The 27,017-nt window shown below is 39.6% G+C and overlaps 1 protein-coding gene across 7 annotated transcripts in view; it reads right to left on the bottom strand.

Moving 5' to 3' along the window:
• The window catches only part of DMD (dystrophin), a 566,297-nt gene that overhangs the window by 5,224 nt on the left and 534,056 nt on the right, over positions 1-27,017 (bottom strand). For 5 of the 7 annotated variants that reach the window (XM_054003155.1, XM_054003164.1, XM_054003180.1 and 2 more), the window contains 6 exons: positions 26,056-26,121; positions 24,685-24,750; positions 21,482-21,640; positions 14,454-14,697; positions 13,968-14,091; positions 9,946-10,038 (listed from right to left, as the gene is read on the bottom strand). In XM_054003155.1, coding sequence (XP_053859130.1) covers positions 9,946-10,038; positions 13,968-14,091; positions 14,454-14,697; positions 21,482-21,640; positions 24,685-24,750; positions 26,056-26,121 — 752 coding nt within the window. Of the gene's footprint in view, positions 1-1,845; positions 1,878-9,945; positions 10,039-13,967; positions 14,092-14,453; positions 14,698-21,481; positions 21,641-24,684; positions 24,751-26,055; positions 26,122-27,017 lie in introns of all 7 variants that reach the window. The other 2 variants (XM_054003199.1, XM_054003206.1) reach the window with 1 other exon arrangement.

The following is a 27,017-nucleotide window of genomic DNA, read 5'->3' as shown; positions in this document are numbered from 1 at the left end:
AGAGATTTCTACCCCTTTCCTGACAAAAGAAAAATCCTTCCTGTTGGTGACTTGGGTTTTGATACCCTTATTCATATTGAGTAATGCCACAAAATCCATGGGATTACACACAAAGACAAAACCAAATGTGAGTAATGGAATCAAAACCTGGCCAGGTGGGTTTTAAACCACAGGATCTGCCTTTGCACGTACAGACTCACACCTAAAGCAGAAGCTGTTCTATACCATAGCTCATATCCTTCATAAGCAGGTGGACAATTGCATTTTATATTCAGCTCTCCAAGTTACTGAGGTCCCTCTGGAACCATTAGTGAGCACAAACTCAGCCAGAGAGTGCAGAGCAGTTCACCGAAGTCAATTTTTTAGGGTTAAACTGCTGGAATCAGATCAGGTAGAACATGCCAATTTTAATTTTTTTTTTCTTGTTAATTACTTGTATCAAGTATGCCCTCTGCAGAAGAAGCTTTTTTTGAGTAATAAGCATTAATATGAATGAGGATAGTGGAAATCGATGACCCGTTTTTGCTAAATGGGAGAACAGCTCTCAGAGTGTATGAGCTGAGAACAAGCAGGGCTCAATGTGAAGTATTTTCCATTACATTTCTGGATTTGTACAGTCTGCTGATGCCATCTCAAGCACCCTTTTTTGGTCCATATGAGAGGACTTGCCATTCAAGGACAGACTTAATCTGCACCAAAGGTCTTATACCTTGAAGCAGCTGAAGCTGCCTCAGCACCTACAGCCGAAGCAGAGAACCTCTGTATATCAAGGCACCACATCAGGACAAATCCTGGCTTTCCCAGGGCACCCTGTCAGAGACTGGGGGTTCACAGCAGCTCTGTTAAGAGAGTTTCCACGAGCCCCTCCCTTTGTACCAGCAGAAGTTTGCAAACCAAGTTACCCTTCAATTCCTGCCTCATACACACCAAATGTCTTCTGTGCAGAAAAGGTCATTTCACAGCTGCTGCAACTGCACTCAGGCAGTCTCTGAATATTTTATCTTTAATAATAATTTTCACTAGAAATTCATCTTTCAAACGCTGTATCTGGTTGGGAGGTGAAGAGCAGCTTCACAGAGGAAAAATCAAGGCTCTCTGGAAATGCTTTCAAAGGAGCTGTGACAACACAGTGCAAAACGCTTTCCTCCATTAATGAGCAGCGACACACAAATTCCAAAACCTATTTTGCATCAAACCAACCATGTCCAAAGTGCACAGTGAAAACCACAGCCCATTTGCATTGCTGAATGCAACACTGTGAAGCTGGTGAATGTTAGTAGCATTCTTCTTTCTGCAATAGTACATCAGGAAATTAAAAAACCTGACTCTCTTATACCTCTCAACTCTCATATTTCTAAAGAAATATAAAAAAACTATTTAATCTGGAGATGATGGTTGGTATACTGGTACATATATATAAATATAGCTGTGAGTTTGTAAGCAGAACAGCAAGAGAGCCCAGTCTCCCTGTTGTGCTTACACACAAGAGCAACAGAACATAAGTCAATGACAGCAGCATACTTACTGACAACATTTATCATTCAGAGGCTTAATTTCAACGTATTATTTTCTCCTCCCCATTCCTGATTTTCCACCTCTAGAGCAGGTAAGAAAATGCAGACCCCTGAGCTGACATTGTCTCCACTGAAAGTTGAGAGGTACACCACTGTTACAGCACACATGGGGAATGCACTCAGCAAAACCAAACAAAATCCAAAGCAAAATAAAACCACCCCCACCCTTCACCAAACCCAAGCAACCCCGTGCTGTGTCACACACATGCTGGGCACAGAAAGCAAGCTGTGACAAACAGAAGCCATGGCAGTGAGCCTGCGTCTCACTAACCTCTCTCACTGGCTTTCCAGGGGCATTTCTTCCTTTAGGAACAGAGAGAGGAAGTGGAATAATTATCAGAAAGAAAGGAAAAAAAAAAACCACACATGAACATGTATTTTATACTGTAAAAGACACTTCAATTTCCATTTATCAATTTAACATTTAAAAATGCATTTGTGCTTAAACAGAGACCAAAAGTGCACTGAATGATTCTGAGCTGATTTATTCAACAACAGTTCTGTAACCTGTGGCTTGGTTTAACCTCTCAAAAACACCTGAGAAAACTACTTACACCAACTTTACCTGTCAGTTGAGAATAAGGACTGCAGACAAGATCTGAACTCACTTTCTGAGCATCCTAATTACCAAATTTGAGTACTTACCAAATTTGAAGTACTTCTAGTACTTCAGTCTAAGTGGTAAAAACATTTTCCCCCCATGTCAAATTAATTTACCCAGACACTTTACATTGTATTGTGGCCTACATACACTAAGGTATGCATTGATATACATGCCTATGTGTACACACTTATTTTACACCTACAGAAGTACACTGGAATGCAACATGCTCACATTCAGGATAAATATATTGCAAAATATGTTTGCAACATGCTGACCTGCAAACATGGTAAAACCGAGGGGGCATAGAAAAAAATGTTCAAGTAAAAAAAGGAAAAAAGAGAAAGTATCTTATCATGTTTAGGTACTACCAAAATGGAGTCAATAATGGGTTTAGCTGCAAAGATGCTCCTAACAAGCTTTCACAGAAGCCATACTTTGATCATGCTGATTCTTCTCAAACACTTCTCATAGCATATTTGTTTTCAGAAAAGGGAAGCCAGGTGTTACTCAACAGCAGAAACACCCCTTTGTCCACCTTTCCACCAGACAGCCAGTAACAGTCCCGCTGTCTCCAGAAGCAGTGTCCCACTGTCACTGTCACACTGCTGGCAGCTCTGCCATGCCACGCTTGCAGTCCTAGTGAGAAAGTCACTGCAGCAGATGATGCAGGATGATCTTTGCCCCAGAGTGCTGTAAATGATGCAATTTTAAACGATGTGTGGGACACTGGGGAGAGAGACAGACACATATGGGAGTACACACCAGTCAGCATAATGGTAACCTAATTGCTGTCGGGTTTTGCTCTTTGGCAGACTGCAGGAGAAGAGAAGAGAGGCAATAAACAGCTTTATGGGTATTTTACAAGCTGCAGAACAAGGGCCAACAGCAGAGCAAGACAGAGCAGAGGCAGTACAGGAGAGAAGGAGAGGGCAGAGGAAGGAATGGCATCACTGACCAGCATGGGTCTGACAAACTCCAGGCAATGGAAAGGGCTGGGGCAGCCTCTGAAGGCCTGGACAGCAGAGGTTACCATTTACAGAACAGAGGAACTTTTAGTCCCTTCCTGCCCCTCTCGCTCTCCCCAGTAGCACACTTCCTATTAAAAATGATAGCAATAGGTTCAATAACAACATGCTCTGCACATGGGTTTTTATTCTGCTCCTCAGTGAAATCTCGACTCCAGTGATGTCCGGTGCCACACGTGCTGGTGCAGAGAGGTGTCACTTCAGTTCTAAGGACTCCACCTCACAGGCCTGCCTAACCTTCTGGGACTTACATGTCTGCACAGCCTGAGACCTCTGGCACTTTTATCAGGAATCACGAATTCCCTAAAAAAAGATTTCCAAAAGGGGAGATGAGAATGTCTCACCAATATCAATCATGTAACAGAAAATCCTTGGAAAGGAAGATACAAAATCTATTGCACACTTTGGTCATTTTCTCAGGAAGAGCCCCAAGGTTTAGGTCAGCTTAAGGACTCCAGAAACTGCAGCATAGTACAGCTTGGTTTGAAGGAGTCCCGGGGCAGGAATGGGACCCAGCAAGAGATTAGCTTGGGTCCACAGTTTAGCTTGGGTCAAGAAGAGAAAAGGAACTGCCTACAAGCAAAATACTGGAGTTCTTAAAAAACCCCTTCCTGTCTGCACAAGCACCTACAACTGAAGCTACACAGTGTTTAATTTAAATCTACATGAGACAGACTGGATTCTGCTTGAAAATGAATGCATTTAAAGGTAACTGGGGTAACTCAGCACCACAAAAAACAGCTGGTGAGGACAGTCTGTGGTGAGTAATCAGCCCTAGAATTTGTTAAATGCAGCAAAGATCCACACTACTACAGCAACAGCTAATTTCTTCTGGAGGAAGATTAAAAAGGGTTTAATGGATTTTACGTTATTTTCTTCTTTGCATATGAATGAGTGCCTGTTTCTAAGTTTTAAGGCAAGGAGTATGGTTTGGCATAAATTGCAGAGGAAGAAGATTGTCTATATTGCCACAGTTCTGTGTGTTCTGCAAGGCATCCAAATACTGATACGCAATCTGTGGGTGCCTAATTATCTATTATTTCTGCACAAATCAACATTTCCTGCCCTTACAAAATAGAAGAGTTTTTCTTTTTTTTTTTTTTTTTTTTTTGGAAAGCTACATGGCATTGCATCACAGGCAAAGGTACACAGCAAGTGACCATGTCAAACCTGAAAGCAGAGGCACCACCAAAACTTCATGCAGGAGTCTCTGCAGATCCAGGTGAAAACAGAGAACACAAAGAAAGCAACTACTGCACTGCCCCTGCCACTGAGCTCAGGAAAGGGACAGGCTGCACAAAAGGGAGATCTAGGTCTGCAAAGAGCCTTCTTTCTCAAAAAAAAAAAAAAAAAAAAAGATCTGTTGAAGTTTTATTAAATTCATTACCATATTCTCAGTTTACACCAGAACTGGGCATTGTAAGACAGGGAAGACCTAGTCCACCCCACCACTGTCCCATCTGCAGAGAAGCTCAGCCAGATCAGTTCTGTTGAGCAAAAGGGGAGCAGTAAGGGATCTTAGTCACCTGGGCTCACTGTGGTGGGATGCAGGACCACAGGTAACACAATCCAGGAGAGGCCAGGGTATTTCAAATGAAGAGTATTTCCAGAATACTCCACAGTACAGTAACTCCAGGGTACTCTTTCACTGACTCAGTAAAGTGTGAAAAGAAAAGTCTGCATCATGAGACATTTTGCTGTCAGAATAAGAGAAACTGCATTATTTGCAGTGCTGAAAGTTGTTAGTTCCACTTAGGACATTAGTCCCATTCATGATAGAGCCTGGCTGATGGACAAGTGAGAGGAGAAAATGTGACTGGTGTGTTTTAATGTGACTGAGATAAAAATAAAACTCCTAAAAAAGGGTGCTATTTTTAGTGCCATTCATTTATTGCTGTGGGATCTTGTCATTTTACTGCACCACACCACAACTGTGTTAAGCAATACCATGCAAAATTGTGAGGACCAGTCTCTGTCCAAATGTTCTCACATTATGTCATGGCCTCTTAGCTCTTTTAAGCCATGATGGTCTCATTTCTAACCAGTTTTGGCTCCCACTTCTTTACTATCTCCCAGCAGGGGGCCCAGCCTTGCAAATCTGTGAAGCTCTCTCATCAGCTTCAGTTAATTCAAGAACTTCTGCCCCTAAATACCTCTCTGAGCTTCCTTCACAGAATGCATTTGCCATGAAACCATAACTACAAAACTCAGCCTGGTCCACCATGAGAGCCACCTGAAGCAGTGCAACTTGTTCATCCTCAGTGCTGCAGGATAGATGAATTTGGCTTTGAAAATCCTGCCAATCTTATTCTCTAACTGTGAACCAATTCCCTGGAGATTTAGTAGTTTGGGCACAAACACGGCGTGAAAATGTTTTCCTCTGTGGCCCATTATTGAGCAGGGTCAAATAAACTACTGAGGTGGCATTTAATGGTAGATTTCCACTAAATGTCAGACCTCTGGCTTTGACATCTGTTTTGAGTTAGCACAGCATCTGTTTGAAGCAGCTGCAGCAGTTGTGAATTTGCTGGGAGCAGCAAAGTAAAAGAGGAGTGGATGGGAAACCTTTTAGATTAAAAGGAAAGAAAAATTCCTTAAGGACAGCAATCATCAGGTATTCAGCAGAATTTCTCTCTCCAGAAATGAAACAGCTTTTGGCACAAACAGCCAGCTGGGCAAGGAGGAGGAAAGTCCTGTTCTCCTTAGGAAATGCCAAGGACTGCCAAAAGGTTAAACTGAAGAAACAAACAAATGAAAAGCCCTATAAAAGGTATAAGGTAAATAGGTTGTTTCATCTGAGGTCTGCTTGTACAGGTCCATGATACAATCTGTTTTGCACTTGTTTCTCTAAAACACATTCAAAATGATGTCATGAAGCCTTGATGCCCTTTTAAAAACAACTCTGTGCAACAAAAGCTTGAAAAAGATAATCTTAAGAAATTTCCAGGTGAGTGACAATTACTCTTGCTTTTTATTGCTTTGTTTCAGAATTCCAAAATAAGAGCCACTATTCACTTTAGTAAACTATTTCCCAATCTGAGCAAGTCTTACTCTTCAGGTGCTTTGGACAATATTTAGGCTGAGTATGTCTGTGATGTTCAACTACACATATGTGCACCCGAGCATAGAAATTCAGTCCTTTTCTCTCTTCACTGCTTGCTCAGCTCTGAACTTTTCTGACAATCAAAGCCTTCAAAATTCTGTTCGCTTTTGTCATATTGTTCTGAACTCCTCCAAGTTGTTGTTATTCTAATGGCAATAGGACACCCAGAATTATGTCCCTGATTCAAAAGGCCTCCCACTCCCTATGCTGTGACATGCTGATATTTAGCTTGAAATTTAACACACTTATTTTTACAGGCCACAAAGAAAACATTTTTTCATAAAATCATTAAGGTTGGAAAGAACTTTTAAGACCATTGAGTTGAACTGTTAACCCAGCACTGCTGAGCCCCCACCAAATCAAGTCCTCAGGTACTACATCTACATGTCTTTTAAATACATCCATGGCTGTTGATTCAGCACTTCCCTGGGCAGCTTGTTCCAATGCTTGACAACCCTTTTCCTGAAGAAATTCTCCCTAATATCCAATTCAAACCTCTCCTGGCACAACTTAAGGCCGTTTCACCATGTCCTACTTGGGAGACACCTGGGAAAACAGATCAATCTTCACCTTGTAGGCACCTGTAGAGTGATAAGGTCTTCTCTGAGACTCCTTTTCTCCAGGGTAAACAACCCCAGCTCCCTCAGCTCCTCTATCACAACCTATTTCTGAATGGCAGACTGAGACGACTGCATTTCTGGTATCTAACAATTTTTTTTATTTTACTTAATAAGAATCAATATAACCAAAAGTATTTTTTATAGACATGTGCTATTGCTTGTTAGGGCTTCTTCTGTTTCTGAACATCTATGTGAGATAGGTATTCACACCCGTAACCTGAGATTCAATCCAACTTGTACGGGAAAGAAATAAAATTTCACTTGCACCACGCCTGATTCCTTAACATTATGCCATCTTCTCAGGCTGCTTTGCCAAACTGCTTTCACTCTTCTGCAACTGCACTTTGATCTTTTGTTAAGGATTAGAGATCTGAGATACAGATTACACCTCTCAACAGCAAAAAGGTTCCTGATTCAGGAGTTTGCTGAGACCAATCAACTCTGCTTCCTTTTCTTCTTCCTGCAGTCTTGAAAATTTTAAATCAGAGATGCCTGATGCCTGTGGAATCTGACTGACCACAGCATCTTTCATGTCATACTGAAAGTCTACATGAAGCTGCAGCACATCAGATGTCAGATGTAACCTTTGTGTATGCAGGTATCAGTTGAATATAACTGAATTATTAAATTGGGAATAGAAGAAAACTACAGTAACAGAAGTTTACATGAGCTCTCAGCAGCCTCTATCAGCTAATGAATGGAAATCCACTTGTACTGGCTTTAGGACAAACTGTTTCTTACAGAGAGCCTGACCATTCCTATACCTCAGCCAAAAGGAATTACACTAACCTGGCATTCATGCAAATACATCAAAAGATACATGCAGAACAGAGAAACATAATTGAAGTCCTAATCTCTTTAGCCAAAACCTGGTACAATTCCGAAAAAACTGAACAAGTTTCTCTCCCAGCTGCACTAATCTTTTTGTGTAGCCCAAGGGAAAGGAAGAGGCAGATTCTGGCTCAGCCTGGCAGTGCCTTGGCCAAGACCTAAAAGCAAAGTCCTGAGGGAAGCCTGGCTCTGCTGGGCTGTGCCTGTTCCTGCTGCTGCACCAGGAGCTCCTCTCGTGGCTTGGCTGAGGGGGGCTCACATCAAAGGCTGTGCCCCCTCCTCGCTCACAGCCCTCCATCCAGCTAGAGAGTATTTTTGTTCTCCATGGCTGCTAGTCATACAGGGAAGTACATAAGCTGCAATACCTATTGTGGATGCTTGTGATCATCTACTATGTTTTCAAGACAGTTACTGAATGAAGAAACAAAATAAGGGAACACATTCTTTCTCTCCAGCTAAATGACCACATTTTGCATCCTGAGAATGAAAATCTGAATCTACAGCTTAATTTACAAAATTAAAATATTATCTAATCTTATCAATTTCAGTTCTTTTTCCTACTAGATTTTATATTCTCTCCATTTGTTTCATGAAGCTTTGTATTTTTCACTAATAAGAAAAAGAAACATTTTTTATTTTCAGTGACCAGTAGGTGATGTCTAGAGACTGACCTCTACCTATTTATTCTAGACAGGAAATGAAGCACTCTATTTCAAATATCTCATTAAATTTTGTTTTATATATTGCTCCTATTTCACTGAAAACTAAGTTTTGTTTTTAAAAAGAAACACTGTCATCACCTATGAATACAAATTAGACATCACATTTGGTGAGTATTTTCACACATGGGATACCTACATCTACACACATGTGACTATGCAAGATCTATGTACAACATATTTACACTAATGATGGCCACTAATAAGAAAACACTGTTGTAACCTTGTGTACACAGCAACTTTAAAAATAAGTCCATTTTAATCTACATAGCAATATTAGGAAGACTTTTCATCTGTTGTCTCTCATAGCAATCATCTAGGCAAAATGAGGGCTGGACATAAGATTTTTTACATAATGTTGAGGTGGTGACAATGCAGTTGTCAATTTATTGTATTAGACTTTATTCAATGATATCTTTCTAATGATTCCATCTTTTGATCTATAGCATGAGATCTTACACAGTTTATATTGACTTTTGTCCCACTGCTGACAGATGGTTTCCGGTGAGAGCTGAACTTGCTTTGAAAGCAAAGGATGGAGAAAACCTGACTCCACTGAAGGTTTAGTACAATGGTTATGCATTTATCTCCTAAAGAAGAACCCCTGGGTGATTTGTGACTCTTGTGCAAGGGCCCTGCAGGAAGTCTATGCCCCTTGAAATCCACTTATCAGGCTGGCAATACCAGGGCTTTTGTGGTAAGCACGACATCTACAACAGGCTTTCTCTTGCCAAGTGGCTGAGCCTCTTTTCACAGCTACAGCCAACATCCCAAACTTCCCATCTCCTGCTTGGAATCTCAGCCATTTTTCTTGGCAGCAGAGTATTTTCTTCTGGGCTCAGAAAAGAGCTTAAATGAAAAAAGGTTGGAGAAATAAATTCTGGTAATACAAATGCCTATATTTAGTAAACAACAGGAATGAGAGAAATGGAAACACTGGAAGAAAGGCTGTGGCTGTATGAACAAGTGCAGCCTATGCTGCACAAACTAGCACCTCAATTGTTTTCCCTCCATGCCTCTGGATCTGAGGGCTACATGGTTGAGAACTTAGACTTAGAACTCTAATATTACCTCAAATCACAGTCTTGGAGAAGGATACGGACAGAAGGAAAATGTGCTAAGACATGTATTAAAAATAAATCATCAAGGGGATCAACTAAAAAGAAGGAAAGCTGTGAAAAAAGGAAGATGGCAAGAGGGAAGCAAAGAAAATGCTTGGGGAAGAAAGAGTCTCACAAAGACATTGTTTCATCCACATATCTAGGGCTACCTGTGGAGGCAGCTTAAGGTAAGGAGGAACAGGCTGCTCCTCCACTCTTAGCAAGACAGGTTTCCCTAAAGCTATTGTTGAAATGAAAACAAAGAGCAGCAAAAAGCCTGATACCAAAACACAACCCCCTGAAAACATCAAGGAACAGAAAACACTTTTATGTTCTTCCCTCTCATCTGCCACAGGCAGCAGTGCTCACCTCTGGAGCTGGGGAAAGAGTTGTTGAGCTGCTCCATCACTTCCTCCAAACCTGTGCTTGTGTCCTGGGGAGGGCTGAGCAGCTCATCCTCACCTGCAAAGCAAATCCACACCACTGGATGAGAGCCTGTGCTAACAGTTTGTATTGCCAAGTCCCCCTCAAAGCTAAGGCTGTTCACTCAGACACATTTTCTGCTCAGTGTACAATAAAAATTTCAAAGGTGAATTTTGTTGACTGTTACTGTTCTCTCTCTTTATAAGGATCTAAGGGAAACTAAATGAGGAATTTGAGACAATTAACACTATTTTAATTCATGAAAAGGGATTTAAGAAATCGACTCTGGTAAAAGAAGTAGGGTAAAATGTCTGCTAGGAACATCTAGTTCCATAAATGACACTTGTCATTTCAGCTTCTCTTATTCTATTAATGGAAAAAGAAATTGCTGTTGTGAGTGCTGCTGTTGAGCAGCTTTCTAATAGTGCTGGGTTCATGTTGGCACTGCTTTGCCTAGCTGTGCAAATCAGTAGAAACCCAGATTCTCATCTGCATCAGTATTAATATTTCTGACAGTTTAATTGCCTCAGATTGGCGCTCCAAGAACACTCAATTGTACTGTAAAAGGGTTTAGCAGCAGTTTAATAAAGCGAAATGCATTTCTCCCACTGAATAATTTCTATAACCTGATTATAGGGCAGCAGCTTAATGGGAAATTCAATACATTTTATTTTTACTGGATTTTTTTTGCTCATGGTTTCATATAACTGAAATCCATATGTTGTTTTTAATGCAGATCCTGGCCTCCTATATAAATAAAGCATCTGGGAAAAAAAAAAAAAACAAACCTAAAGTATATACTTTGAGTGAGATTCTCCTTTTTTACTAAATGTCTTTTATCTCTATTGAAACATAAAAGCAATTTTGCCTGCTGTAATAACTGAGTTACATACTTCTTTTGAAAATGACTTAATGACCTTTTATTTTAACATGTTGTGCCCTATTTGAGTAGGAAACTGCCTGATTTTCTGTTAACATTTACATTCTTTGAACGATAAGGTGCTCCATGCTAGTGAAAAACCTAGAAAAGGGATATGAAAGGAGCATTTCAGGGCTGCCTATATTTAAGCTGGGAGTTTAACAAGAATTATTTCTGACCAAGAGTGATTTCTCCCACTCCAGCACAAGAAGTGAGATAGAGTGTCTGCAAGAAGCACTTAATTCATATAAATGATGCTCTTTGTATCAGCTTCTTTTATTCCACTAATGGTCTAAAAATAGTTGCCGAGGCTGCTTGCAGTTTGTTCAGCTTTTGAGTGGTGCTGGACTCACAAATCAACTCACACCATGAGTTACTTTCACATCAGGCATTGCACTGACAGAGGTGTCTTAGAAAAAGCAATGTCCTTGCAGCCTTTGCTGAATGTCAAGGTGAAAACTCAGAGCGAGATCTCACTGATTCTACTCAGGCTGAGGATTTTATCAGCCTGAAGAAAGACTCCTGACCCTAAAGATCTCAATAAAAGGGCCGTGGTTCTGCTGTCCTGGCCAAGAACTGAAGACAGGTACCAATTTCTAAATGTCCTCATAAGTGCTGATATAAGCTGCACTACCGACCCTCAAAAATGTTGTGTTTTTTTATTTAAGATGCATTATTTTAAATTTTTTCCTTATTTGGATGATATTTTCTGAGCATTTTCTTGTAAAGGACAAAATAAGACATCAGCCAAGCAACTTGACAGAAGTAAAGATACCTTCAGAGCTCAGTCTCCTCTCTTTACCCAGAAGAGCCTTCCCCATTTGTATTTCTACAAAAGGTTTAGAGAGCTTATTGAATCTCAAATATTCTGTTGGTACCTCAACAAATTTAAAGTTCAGAACAGCCTCTTGCCTCATACACTTCAGAGAACCTCCCCTGCTGCTACCCTGCTGTGGCAGAAAGGCCAAGGATAAGGACTTTCCCACTGGGACTCCATGAGGAGAAAAGCAGAACCTTTCCACTTGCCCAGGTGTACTTCAAGTTGACAAGTTCTGTTTGTAAATAAGGGTTTGAGTGGGTCACTGCTTTTAACAAAACACTGCTGGTGGAACAACTTCTACAGCAATCTCTCCTCAGCAAAGCAGAAAGACAAAAGTGCAGTGGGTTTTCAAATGAAAAAAACAACTAAGGTGTAACTTTAAAGAGAAAAACATACAAAAGCTACCACTACCTTGCCTCATTGCCTGAGACACCTAGAGATCCTCAGTATTTCCTCAAAAATTATGGCTCCCTCATTCCTGGGCACATGGCTGCTGCATGGCAGCATTATTGATGCCACCACTCTGGTTCCCTTCATAATTCAAGAGTATTTTAAGCTGAGCTTCAGAAAACTCTGAGCCTAGCAAGCAAAGCTTTCTGGTGTGAAAGGACACTTAACAAACTGAATTAGTTGTGGTTTGTTAGCCTGGTTAGTAATTCTTTTTATAAGCTCCACTCCCTGCTGCCAGCAGTGTGGCTCTGCTGAGTCTCAGTATGATCCTACTGATAACATCTCACTGTCCTCCCACATATTGGCTCCATCGAACCAATCAAATAAAATCAGCTTACGTCTAAATATTTGCTTTAAAAAGTTTTAGCAGCTTATATGACTCTATTAATCAATTAAATCCACTCTTCTGAGGTAAATGGGAATGATTTTATATTGAGTCAAATGAAAAGAAGTGTATTTTTGTGTTTTGTCTCACTAAAGGATGAAATGTAAAACTACAAGACTTCTAGTAAGATGGCTGAGAAACACTGTCTTCCTATCTTTTCTTTTAATTGTGTTTTAATTAATGTATTTTATGTGATGAAATTCATGACATTTCTCCAGAAAGCTGATGCAAATTACACTACTACTAATATATTTTATGTACTCTGTGTATGCCATACATAACAAAATATTCCCCCACTGGTAACATGATTAATGAAAGGTCCATTTCTACCTTTTTCATAAATTCCTGCTACCTGTGATTGTACTTTCACCCCCAGGATTTCAACTTCAGCATTCCTAAAGGTACTATTTATTTCACATTTTTAATTGCAGATTGTACAGAACCCATCTTGTTTGCACTGTCATACGCTGAAATTATTGCTCACACTTGGAATGGAAGAAAAAGCCTCCCCAAAAACTACATTTCCCACCACAACAGCACTTTAGACACAGCAGAATGTGCCCTCCCATTAAATTTCTCACTGCCATTGACACTTTCACTAATAGCAATGAAAAGCTCTCACTAATATACATAAAATAAATTTCTCTGTATGAGGCTGAATATTATCATCAGACTTGAAACAGTAATATAAGTACATTTTCTTAAAGATGCTGAAAAGATTGATTGCTTTTTTACTAGCAGAAAATCCTTGCCACTTGGTAATAAATACTTACTAATTTTGTAACAGACAGGAAATTAGTAAAGTGCCACATGGCAGTTGCTAAAAGCACCAAAATAATAATTCCAACTTCCAGCTACAGAATATTATTATTTAACCTCACTCCACAACTCTTACGATATTCATTATCACATCTGATGTGATACTTAGAAAAGCCACTAGATGAGCACTGCCTGTGAGTGACAGCTCCATCCTACTGATTGAGCCACAACATATTTAAAATAACATGGGGATGACTAATCATACATTTAGTCTCTTAGCCATAATTAATGTTATGTACATTTAAATCAGCCATGTCATGCTTCATAACTGAAAGTCAGTTTGAATAGAACAGTTAGCTTTTCAGCGGCATTTGTTTTCAGAACTGAAGCCCTGGCTGAGCTTTGTGTTTAATATCAAAATATCCAAGCTACTGGGTGCATCATGATCAAAAGCAAAGCCTGAATCATAATGAAGACACAAAGTGTAAACAGCCAAACAACATTGAAGATCATTGCAAATATCTACTTCATTTCATTTGAACTAAACGGAAAAGTGTTTTCTGTCTTTAAGGATTTTTTTCTGGAAAATGGGACATTATTATTTTTTTGTGACAGCCTGAGCTTCATTATCTTACCCATGGTTTCTGAAGTCTGGCTGCCAACTACACGAAGAAGCATTGGCTGACTGCTGCCTGACCTCTGCAAAGAGGTAGAAGGAGATGACAGTGTTGTACCATTCACCTTGGCATCTGCCTGTGGCTGAAATGGAAGGAAAAAAAGTAAGGAAAAAAAGTAAGACATTGCTATATGAGCTCAATACTTTACATCTCTGTAATTTTTATTTATTCCATGAATACACACAATTTTCAGCCTGTTCTTAAGCAAATTCATCCATGCAGCCAATGCATTTTAATTCTGAATAAAACAAGGAAGAGGACTAAATAAGAACACCGAACCCCGATTCCCTATTCACGCCAGCAGCCTGTAAAACAATTTTGTACGTTTCTCTGACTTGCTTCTACAGACATGATTTCTTGGAATGTTCTCGTTATTGATAACGCTTCACACCCTATTTGGAAACTTACTCTTCAGAGACCCAGAAGAAATGCCTGAGGACTCACCTGCTCCAGCAGCTGCCTCAGCCTGTGCAGCTGCGATTCCAGCTGTTTGTTGTGATCCTCCAGGATCTGCATCCTGGCTTCCAGGCGGCCCTTGTGCTGGCGAAGCAGCTTGGCTTCTGCAATGAGCTCAGCGTCCCGGGGGCTCTGCGGAGAGACCGGCATCATCTCCGGGGGGGATGGCAGTGGAGACAGACCCTTGTGCTCGTGCTGCTGCTTCAAGCGGTCGTACTCTGCCTGCAGGTTCCTGTTGGGAAGTGACAAACGGGCAAAAGCTTTATGGCCCCTGCACGGGGCAGTGACAAGGCGCTTCCTCTCGTGTGGTGTGATGTGTCTCACTTTTCAGGGCTCACCTGCAAAAATCAATTCCCTCTCCTGAATCCACACACCTGTGGATCCACACTCATGGGATCCACATTCCTTGCGGACCTGCATGGAGCTGGTATTAGATGGATCTGTGGTTCAAGTTGCCTAAAGGCTCTTGGCATCAGCAGGACTCACAGCTGATTCCCTCTCAGGGCACCTCATGCAGGAGGCTCCGGACACCCTCCCGAAGCCAGGATTGGTCTGTCCTGGGCTCAGCCCTCCCTCAGCTTCCTGCCCTTTATTCTTCCCAGCAGAAGAGGGACTGCCAGTTCCCTTCCACACATGGCTGCACCTGACGGGTTATTAGTGCTAAAGGAGGACTCAGAGTTATCACAGCACCTCACAAACACTAAATCAAAGTGGGTGCCACTTGGCTGGCTGATCTATTTTACAGAAGAGAACCATCAGAGAGGCAGACACACAAAAAGGCAGAGCAAAACACAGAACTTGGCTGTCAGTCAGGTCATATCACTCTCCTCTCTTCAGATCTGTAAATGCATTTCCAGCCTAGGTTTAAAATTATCAACTGAAGATGAGAATTAGTGACCCAGTCTATTAAACTGAACTGCACTGGCTTTTGGGGCTATAATTTTCATCTTCTTTGTCCTGCCTAGAGTGCTACTGTCTATTGTAACTTTATGGCACTGCTAAACTTGTTCTTTTATTCCATAAAACTCCAATTTTACTTCAGTAAAACATTCCATAGATTAATACGATCTATAGTGTTACACATGAAAAAAAAAAAAAAAGTCTACCAAGCAGGGAAAGCACAGAAGGTAAGAAACTGAAACGCTGTTAAAGGTAACAGTCCAAAGCTGCAAAAATAGTAACTTGTAGCAGAAACTTCATAGGCAAGGGAGGCCTAACAAACTGCACTGGGATTTTGTTGCTATGATGTTCTTTTACAGCTTCCCAGAGGGGGGAAAACAGCTCAGTGCTCTGGTAACTGCTTACTCATCACAAGCAGTGACCCAGATTTTACTTTTTCCAACTTGCTCTTATTTGAGGTTGTGAGAAGAGACACCTTTTTCCAGTTCTGCCTGCAAACCACAACACACTCTGACAGTTTGGTCTGGAAGCGTAACAGCACCTCAGAAACCTCCCAAAAAAAACACTTCTAAAAGAACTTTATTGTGACCAGAAGGAGAACTAAAGCAGGACTCATCATTTCACATGGGTGAGAAAGCAATGCCAAGGACAAAGACAAGCCACTGACTGTTCTTCAAAGGTCCCTGAGCTCTTCAGCTGCTGCACGATGGACATGTCCTCATGATGGGACTGTGGCACTGCCCACAAGATAATTTCTAAGGGATGTCTGACCTACATGATCTCTCCTGTGCAGAAATTTTAAATTATTATAAAATGAGCTAATAATTTTTAACTTCAGGCTGTTCCAAAATTCAAGATTTCTTTCCTTAAAACCCACACAGAGAGGGATAACTATAGAGAGGTTTTTTTTTTTTCCAATGAAGTTTTTAGTTTTAATAAAATACAGAGTTTCAAGTTCATGAAAATTATCTAGAAAAAAAGGGCTATCTATACTGGGAATAGATATTGTCATGTAAGTTATGTCTTCCGCCTGACTTAATGTCTTCTGATACTTCTAGCTGAACAAACTGGTGAATAATTAATAAAAATACAAAAGGGAATAGGAATGAACATGGCAACATGTTCACTACACATGGTGCTATTGCTGACTAAAGTTTATACAGGAATGATCATTAAGCCTGCTTTTCACCATGTCCATAGACAGTGGCTATCACTACTCCATGAGGAATTTCCCAGATGCACAATACAGGCAATACTCTAGGAACAGCACACTCAAAAGTTTGACGTGCTGTAAAGCAAAAGATAAAACATCAACCTAAGGGAAGCTAAATAAATGTACTTGGTCATACTTACAACATAATCAGATACCTTGCTTCAAAGAAATCTACAATTATTGCCTGTATCATTATAGAGAAGTCCTTCCAGTAACTGTGGTATTGAAACACAAGTAAGGACAAGGGAGTAATTCAGATAAAAATCCTTTCAATGTCTGATAAAAAGTTATTTAAAAATCTTTCTGAAAGCCTACAGGAAAAAAAAAAAAAAAAAAAAGTAAAAGATATTGCACATTTTCCAACCAGAGGTTTGTCTGGATTTGGGAGTTCTGGATTCTGTAATTAAATACTATAATACTGTTGGCACAAAGGAATGTAATTTTGAAGGATGCATGTGGGTTTCCCCAGTGCACACCTGTATTACTGAGTTTTCCAGCTGCACCTTTTCAGTCAAGTTACACAGTCCTCCATCCAGAGAACTGACATTCATTGTAGCTTCAGAGCCATAAGAGTGATGTGCAGTGCACACAATCAATAATATCATAACTGGGATCTAAACATACCGCAATGAAGAGGTGTATTAACATAATGGAAAAAAGCTGAAAATTAAAAAAAGAAGGAAAGAATTTGAAAACTGCTGTAAGAATATCCTGAGAGAATAAATGGCCTTTATTCCTCCCTCTAGAACAGTTTTAAGCTGTGTGGTGAAAAGGACTGCTGCTGTGAGCCAGGCACCCAAGGCACTGGCCAGAGCCCTGAGGGTCCTGAGGAGAGGCACTCTCTGACACTCACCACAAAATGGGACATAAGAGAAAGGGGCAGATACAAACATGCTCCTCTCTAAATGAATGCAACTGAGCAAGCATGGGCAGTACATGGAAATCTCACCTCCCACCACCACGGCTCAGGCTGGGTGACTTTGACATCTGGCTGTCACAAACAAACAAACAATGCTGCTGCATGTACTCATCACTGGGAAAAGGAACCCTTCTTCAGTAAGAGAATATTCAAAAAAACCCATATATTCCATTTACAATGCTTGCAACTCTTTGAGGCATTTGTGAAGAAAAGTAACATAGGAAGCATGCAGTGTAACCTTGATTTATGCAACTGTACAGAGCTGAGTAGTAAAGAGTGCATGAATTATGAATCACATCTATCACTGGCAGCATTAATTGCCTGGTGACAGAAATCCTAGTGGACTCTGTTTGCTGAGTAGTCCTCTCAAAGGCAATTGAGAATTTGTGAATTCATGTTATTTGTCATCTCCCTACAGAAAATCAGTGGTCTGAAGAAACAGACAAAGATGGTAGCTGAACCACATATACCCTGTCCCTCACTAGAGTGACAGTGTTTACTCAGGATGCTTCACACTCAGAAGATCTAGTTCCCCTTCTTCAATGCCAAAACAAATACCAAGAGGAGCCACAGCATGTTTAGAAATACATCACTTTTTTGCTGTTGGCAACCATACAGAAGGAACTTATGTGAGGAGGCCATTCATCAGTCTTCAGATTTGGAGAAACACCGACACAGGGCAGCTTTGAGATTCAGGGTGTCACTGCTTTCTCTGGTGGCACACAGCCCACTGCACTCCCACTGCAAGTCAGGAAAAGCAAAGGAATAGCAAATAGCTCTGACTGGAGATCTCATTTACTTAGTTCTTGTTCCAGGACAGCTCAGAGCTGGGACGAAGAGGAGAGAACATGAGAGAAGTCTCCTTCTTACATTCAAGACCTCAGTTCAACTAAAATATTAGGAAACATCCACTTTCCTGACTCATTAAAATAGCAGGAAGATATTTTAATTATTTGCAAAAAGTTTTGACTTTGTCACTGCAGAACCACATGCTTTCTATTTAATGCCACTACAGTACATCCTGTACTTCCTATCCTACTGTATAACCTATGTAATGCATTGCTTTAGACATTTAGACAACAAAAACTTGTCTTCTCTCTCTCTGAAAAATATTCAACTGTGAGGAAATAGTTTTAGAGAGGGTTTTATAATTTTTCTTTTATACTGCAATACAGTAATAATGCCTTCAATAGGAAGATTGCTTTTTGTCTACTGAATACAGAAATGGTCTTATCACAATATTCCATGTGATGCAAAACTCAGCACAAGCCTGAAGATCTAAAACTCAAATAAAAGATTTTCTGCCATTGAAAATGTTCTCTAAAATGCTCACATTTTAACAAATATAAATTATTTAGCAGTCAAATCTTAGCCATACATTATTTAAGGAAGTCATACTTACAAGCTACAGAAGCACCAAGGTCTTAAAATGCTAGCAGATAAATAATGAATATCTAACAAAAGGTCCTTGGAACTGACAGAACCCAAGTCAGAACCACATCACAGCTAGGTTAGTTTCTAAGTTAGAGAATGCATTTCAGAAGAATTCAAAATAGGCAAAAGAGCTTTTAAACTGTCCAAAAGCAAAACCTCAGAATTACAATTTCAATGAGTCCTTTTCATTTAAGTAACAAGACAAGATGGAAATACTTGGGAGGCCAGAAACTGTAGCTGAAACCCAATTGGAGGTCAGAATTAAATCAATGGCTCAAAAGAGACAAAGCAAAAAGAAAAGGGCTTTTTTAAAAAGCAGGAAGCTGTGGAGAGCAGAAGAAAAAGACAAATTACAATGAGGTAGCAGTATCAGCACAACTTCCTCTTGGTACTTGAGGCATCACTTGTGGCTGCTTTCCTGGGAGCTGCTGAGAAGTGACTGCATGCCCTGACTCTTACAGTAAAAGTGTACAAGACACATCAGAGAGAGCTAAACCTGAGTTAGCAGAAGTTATCACAAGTGTATGCAACAGGAGTTATGTCAACACAGGCAGGAAAGGGAGACTCGTGCACCACATCCAGCTCAGCAGTAGCAAGAGATGCACCCTGGGAACAAAGGAATGTCTTCATCCTGAGGCAGTAACGAAAGTTTACATGGAGGGTGTTTCAGGATATGCATGGGAAGGAAGATGTGTCCACCCACTGGAACCAGGTTGACACAAGGAATTAGGTGTCAGATTGCCGATTACCTTTGGCAACAGCCAAGAAAGGTTTGCAAAACTCGACGGAGGAGAACAACTAGGAAACAGAACTCTAAAGGGACAAGACTGTTTTTAAAAGTAGGTAAGTTACATGAATGCCTCCTGACTGATCCTGTCTGAAGAGCTTATTTTTCTAAACAGGAATCAGTGTTTCACCCATAAACTCATGGTTATCTGGCTGTGACAAGCAACCAGGACAACAAGAACTTGGTCACTTTTCAGCAGCTACCTTACATTTTACATACAAGTTATTTACAGCAGTTTGCAGAGACAAAAGTCATGATTTTGTCACAATCAATGAAAATCAGAGCAGTGTGACCACTACACTGTGAGACAGAGCCAGAGCTCTCTGTGCCTGCTGTGTTGAGCACTCACAAAAGGCATGGCTGCCTGTGGTGGCATCCCATCCATAACTGTGCCTCCAGTAGTACAAATGAGAAAATCAACCTTACAGACTACAGCTCTAGTTTAATCCAGGACTGGCAAACTTCAAACCAGCTGTTTTAAACTGTATTTATAGATACATTATATTTATATTATCTATAATATAATATATATATTTTTTTTGCTTATTTAGCTATCTAGCTCCATGTTATACTAGTTTTCATATACTACCTTTCTAATCAAAAACTAGTCTGCTTTAGAAGTCACTCTCCTTTCTGCTAGACAGCTTATTTTGCATTCAGAGAGAAAACCATTACTATTTTTTTCCTTCTTCCACGATTCACTACATAATGCTGTTTAAAAAAATAATACCCATCTCCTGGAAACGAAGCTATCTTATTGTCTGTATTGTACTAGCTACTAGATTCTTCTTAGCTACAGTCCTGAACATGCAAAGTTTGAGGTCTTTTTTCAAAATACTGATTTTTCTTCACTTCAGAAAGTACTTGGGCTTTATGTGCAATGTAGTAGGAAGTTTGTGGTTTGTTTCAAACAAAAGCTCCTTGCTGTTCAGTGAGCAAGAGCTTTGCTTACTACGATGTTTCTGTGTGAAACATCGTCCTCATTCTTGATGCCTACCATCTTCTCCATTCTCCCAGACTCTCCTGATAAAAAGTCTCTGATGGAGCCACTGTAATTGATTAGCACCATCCAAAGAAGACATACATGGAGAGAAGATCTATGACACTGCCAACTCCTGCATTATTTCCTTGACAAGTCTAAGGTAAATGATTAGTGCATTAAATCCTCAATGTAAGCAGAAGTACCTAGTTCTTACAGAAGCAAAAATCCTCAATGTAAGCAGAAGTACCTAGTTCTTACAGAAGCAAGAAAAAAAGAGCATGAAAATGCCAACAGATTGTACTATAAAAGCTGAAAGTAGTAGAAGACAAACAAATCCATGTTTTTTTTGGTAGAACTAAACTATTTATATCTTACAGACTGGTTTTGGTAATTCACAGTTGTAATTACCAATCTTCCAGGGTGAAGAACTCCTGGTTTTTGTGCTGATGGCCCAAGATTCCAGAGTATTGTATAAATAGAATTGCAGTGCTGTGATGCTTCAAGTATCCATTTGGAGTTTTTTTAATGGTGATTAATGAAGATAACTTCAAGTAAATTTGAAGTTAGAAGTGATAAGTGATACATTGTTTTGAAAGACTAAAGAAATGGCAACAAGCAACACCAAACAAAGTGAAAGGAAAAAGGACTCAGCTTTTACCCACAATGAAATTACTTATTTATCAGAAAAAAGCGCAGTTTTGTAACTCATTTTATCCCTAAAAATATATAATTGTTTTGCACACTTTTTACTTCAAATTCAGCAGCTGGTGGTATAACCCACCTGTTTTCCTCCTCCAGGTCTGCGAGGATTCTCTCCAGTTCCCCTCTTTCCTCACTCTCCAGAGAAATCAGGATCTGGGCAGGGCTTCGGGGCTGGCTCAGGGGGGACTCCTGGTTCAGACTTTGGCAGTAGTGCTGGATTAACAGGTGTTCATCATCACTGGAAAACAGAGAAGGAGAAAACAAGCTGTTCTCTTCCTGCTTTTCAACTTCACAGTGAATCTGAGGAGACGATTCACTCCCAGTCTCTCATTTCTTACAAAGAGATTTGCTGAACTCTTTACAACCTACAGCAGAGCAATGCACCTTAAAGCAAAATCTGCTGACCTGTTTCACTGAGTCTCTGGTAATTTTCCTTCTCTGCAGAGACCCCCTCCCTCCTTCTCTGCTTCTTAGATACCTAAAGCCAAGTTTTGCAACAGCTGACAACCTCAGCTCTCCTCTTTTGACAAACTTCAATTAGGAATTCGCTTGCACAAAAAAGCAATCTTCTGCTGCCTGATCTGCATTGTGGGAGGGTCATTCAAGCAAGGGCAATGCACTTATAACTACAAACTCTTCTTATGTAATAAGTATGTGCTTTATTTATCTTGTTTTCTCTATAAAATTCTAAATTAGGTAAACAAAGAAAAACCCCTTAACTAATATAATAAAAGTATGTTATTTTCCACTCAGATGTTTGGCTTTTTTTTTTTTTTTTTAATTTAAAAGTGATGTACACTGTCAGTATACAAATATATTATACTTAATATATAGGATCTCCTTCTCTATTTCTATTGCCCCAGAAGCTGTCTGGCATCTGAGAACAGGAATATCACTGGAAGAGAAAAGGAAATACAATTGTTAAGACCTCAATCACCTCCCAGAACTACATGGATTGTTTTAGGTGTGGTTTAGTGCTGAGGAAATGCATCCAAGCCCTAAGCAATGCAACTTACACCAGCAGTCACTGAGAAACCATAAAAGATTTCCCTTGACACCATAGGACAGGGTCAATAAAAATGAAACTGCTGTTGGAGATCTCATAGAACAAAATAATTCAGTCTAGTCAGTCTAGGGTTTTTTCCTGTTATGTTTCTATACCAGAATTTAACAGGCATTTTGAACAGCTGTTATTGTTCAAAAATTATAATTTTCCTTGTTTTCATTTGTTCCTGAAAATGTTAATGATGCAATTTTATGACTGTAGGAGTGCCAAAGCAACGTAGAGCACATTAACATTAGTTCATAAAAGAGAAGTATTAATTTTTCATAAAAGGAGAGGCTTGCCAGTTCCTAAATTTATACTTTTCATGAAGCACTTCAACTGTGATTTCCTTCAAACCACTGCTTTGCATTTATAAATATTCTTACAGATCTTAAGTGAATTAACTGTGAACAAGTGACATAACTATTGCAGTAAAACTTTACATTTTACAACATACTCTTTTTGTGTGATCTTCAGCCTGCACAGATATTTTATACATCATTGAAAAGACACTACACAAAGAAATGTTTTGTGATAAATATGTTGTGTTTTTATTTCCTGCCTTCCTTGTTTCCATCTATCACTCTACCTGTACTGATTAGCCAAATAATCCAAACCCTGCAAGAATAACAAATAATACTTAGGCATAATCTGACAAGCAAAACCGAAGTAATTACAGTTGTGAATTTACGGTAAATTTTGATTTTGCTGCAATTTGTATCTATCTGGATAATATTTCTAGCAAAATTCAAAGTACACAGTTCTATTCTCATTTTAATAGTACAAACTGAGGAACAAACTGGATAGTTAACTTATTAATTGAATCATACTAGTACAACTTCCAACTGATCAAAAAAATGAACTGAACAGTAAGACCAAACTGTAATACAAGAGATACAGTGTATGCATGATTTCTGTGACAAGGACACTGAAATATTTCAGTGAGACAACACAAAATTCTCTCTATTAGAGCATTACTACTATCCATAGTAATACAGAATTAACATATGACTTGGAAACAAAGTTTTCATCAATTGCACAAAACTTACTGACATTGCATCAATATTAATTTTGATGTGTCATTTTAACTTTCCCCTTTTACCAATACCCTAAAACAATGTACCTGGTTGTACAGGATATTTTCTTTCAAAACTGGTAGTCAACAATCCTACCAAGTCAAAAGTGAAACTATTTTGAAACAAAGAAACATCTTTAGTGCTATCCAAGAACATTCTGAGCTCACAGGCTCAGAGTCAACCTCATGAAATGCTATTCATTTGGAATCTCCATTTAAGTGAATGAAAATTGGCCAGAATTCTGTGTTATAAAGGACTGCTACAAATTTAATTGTCTGAATCTTCAAAAAAATCCACCCCTTAAACTGTGATAAGATCATGTAGAATAGATAAAAATGTTTTTAGAGAAGTTGGGGTTTTCATAGCTGATTGATTTAGAATCCATTCTATGGCTCCTCCTACACAGTTAATGAACCAAGATCAAATTTTCAAACACACCCATGACCTAGCTGCTTCTGTGCTGTCTTCAGAAACATTACCCACAGTTAGTTCTATGTCCTCTTATTCAGAGAATAAACAAGACCAAGAATATTATCACAGGAGAACCACAAAGGGTTTCAGTGAGATATCAGATTTAGCTACTTCTTAAAAATCAAAACTTTTATTTATAATGCTACATTTAAAGTAATACAATGAATGCTTGTCAGTGGTCTGTCCAACTTACAGTTTACTACTGCTAGTATTTCACAGTGATGATCAGTTCCTCCTGGCTTACCCTTGCAATGTATTTCAGGTATTTCTGTTTAGCCTCACTTATATTTTGTATGACACTTTTCCCACACCAACATTTTCTAGCTTACAGCAATTTAACCATGCTTAAGCTTGAACTAAGACAGGAGGGGTTTTTTGTATCTTTTTCCTTAGAACTCATCAGACAATGACCATATTTTGAACATGGAAATTATTCGCTGAACACATCAATAATTTTTGGAAACAAAGTAGTAGTTTTAATTTTGAAGGGATCAATCATTTGTTGTATTAATTTGGTATTAAGCTATAAGACATTGTCCAGAGACTATGATACAAATTGAAAGGACATGAGCACATCATTAAATTGAAAAAGATGTGATACATGGCCATGCAAATTCAGCACTACAAAATTTCAAGTTATTAACCTTCCCAAGAAAATACATTTCAAACCCATGAAAACAGCCTACTTACATGCTCTCATTAGGTGAAATACTGTCATTTAGGTAAGAACCATTGGTGTTCTCCATTTCTGCTAGCCTGTGGAAAAATAAACAAGACTCATTAAAACCAATTATGTTTTTCAAAAAACTTTGTTTGATCTAACATTCTGGAAAGAATTAAAGAGCGTGATGTTTTTGATGAATTTGAAACTCAAATTAATTTACACTCGCTGTTGATTACCAAAAGGTTTTGCAATAAGCTATCACAAAAGATTGTTTGCTACAATGGCCTGGCTAAACTCACTTCTAAGTTTTCAGTCCTTTCTCTGAGGTTATATTCCAACTCCTCTCAATTAATTAATTCCAAAATCAAAGAAAAGCCTTAAGATGCCAGGGGATTACACAAATTGCTTTGTACCCGGCAATGTCATTGTCCAAACAGTCATTTCTCATTAGTTTTCACACTCAGTCCCTCCTAAACGTCCTGCATAATTCAGAAACACCTCTCCTGATCAAGTGATACTGGAGGAGAGAAAGAGGCCAGAATAACTATTTTTCATTACCTCAGCCCTTGAAAATTTACTTGCTTGGTGGAAACATATTTTCACATTTGTGCAATTAATCCACTTTTTGATTCTTAGGAGCAGTATGAAAGCAGAGAATTGAACTAAAGCAGTGATATATCACTATTTTAATCCTCCAAATCACGGAAAAATCCTGTTTGTGGCATTTCATGAGGTGAATTAACATTATAATGACACCTGAGATTCATATGAGAGTTTGGAGGCTTCTGCTCTTCTCATTTGTACTGTTATATCAGGGTCCATATAAAAAACAAAACTCTATGCAGAATAATACAAGCGTTTGGGGTGGAAGGGGCTTTTAAAGGTCTCCAGTCCAACCCCCCTGCACTGAGCAGGGACATCAACTCAAACAGGTGGCTCAGAGCCCTGTCCAGTCTGACCTTATATGTTTTCAGGGATGGGGCATCTACCACCTCTCTGGACAACCTTCTCTCAGTGCTTCATCATCCTCATTGCAAAAATTCCTTCCTTACATCTAGTCTGAATCTGTCCTCTTCTAGTTTAAAACAGTACTTCTTGTCCTGTTGCCACAGGTCCTATTAAAGTATCAGTAACTGAGCACACTGTGCTTAATGAAGACCCCAAGGGACCTAAAAACCAATTCTGACCACACAGGTGCTCTGGCATGCAAGGACAGGCTGGTTAACACCAACCACACATGATGCTCTTGCATCCCGGAGCCTGGAAAGCAAAACCCCAAATTTTATGCTTCTTTAGAGAAGTGCTCAGGTAGCCTCTAGCTCTTCTTTTTTTTTTTTTTTTTTTTTTTCCAAGTAATTTTAGAGAAAGATCTGCCTAATGTCCAGCTGGTCTCATACCTGCTAGCATAATGTTCAATGCGTGAATGAGTATCATCGTGTGAGAGCTGAGGGGACGAGGCAGGCCTATAAGGCAGAAAACACTGATTAATCACAAACAATACCCCTTTAAAAGTAAAAAGACACTTAGCTATGCCTATACCCTCACATCTCTATGCCTTATGCCACGTTTGATAAAAAGTAAGTTAGAATTCCAGGCGCTGTGTGTGCCTCCTCAAGCCATCGGTGCAATGTTCTGTGGTGCCACACTGGGGATTTTTGACCATTTGCAATCCATCTGTTGCCACGACTCTTCTTCACAGCAACTCCCAAAGGATTTATAGAAGAGCTTTCACCCTGGTTTTCCCTGTACACTTGCCTCCTTCACTGGCATTTCTGCTTCACATGAAGCCCTGCACAGGCTGCCAATGTCCTGCTGGGAACCTCTCCTGTGCCTCCCACCCTGCTCCAGTGCCTGCTTCCAGCACATCCCACTTAAAGGAGCCTTTAAGAATTATTCCACGAGCAGCTAGAAATAAATACAAGAAGCATATAAGGTCTGAAATGAGCCTTTAATAACACACTGCAGACACTGATGATTTTGCCTAATGTCTTTCAAGAGTTGCAATCTCAAAGGTAGCTCAGTGTGTTATACAGGGGGACACTAAGTTATGCTGGGTTTTCAGTCTGACAGACGGTATGAGGTCCTCTTCAGTTGTCTGTTGATGAAAACCATTCATAGGTCTTTTTGTGTCAATTAGAGTATTGTTTCTTATAGCCTCACCTCTGGAAAATATCAACACTAAATTATGCTGCCTATGCAGCTCAGACAGCACCCTTTGCTGCCACACGGGATTTAGCCAATTGAGAGGTGCCAGATTAACAAAAAGTGATGCAGCTTCCCAAATTGAATGGTAATTTTATACTTTTGCTAAATTTCAACTGCCCTTTATTCCATCTCTGCTGACTCTCCTTCTGGAACT

This window comes from Vidua macroura, chromosome 2 (genome assembly GCF_024509145.1).
Source record: "Vidua macroura isolate BioBank_ID:100142 chromosome 2, ASM2450914v1, whole genome shotgun sequence".
NCBI classification, from domain to species: Eukaryota; Metazoa; Chordata; class Aves; order Passeriformes; family Viduidae; genus Vidua; species Vidua macroura.
The sequence above is the reverse complement of the archived record's forward strand: the minus strand, read 5'-3'. Positions and strand labels throughout refer to the sequence as shown.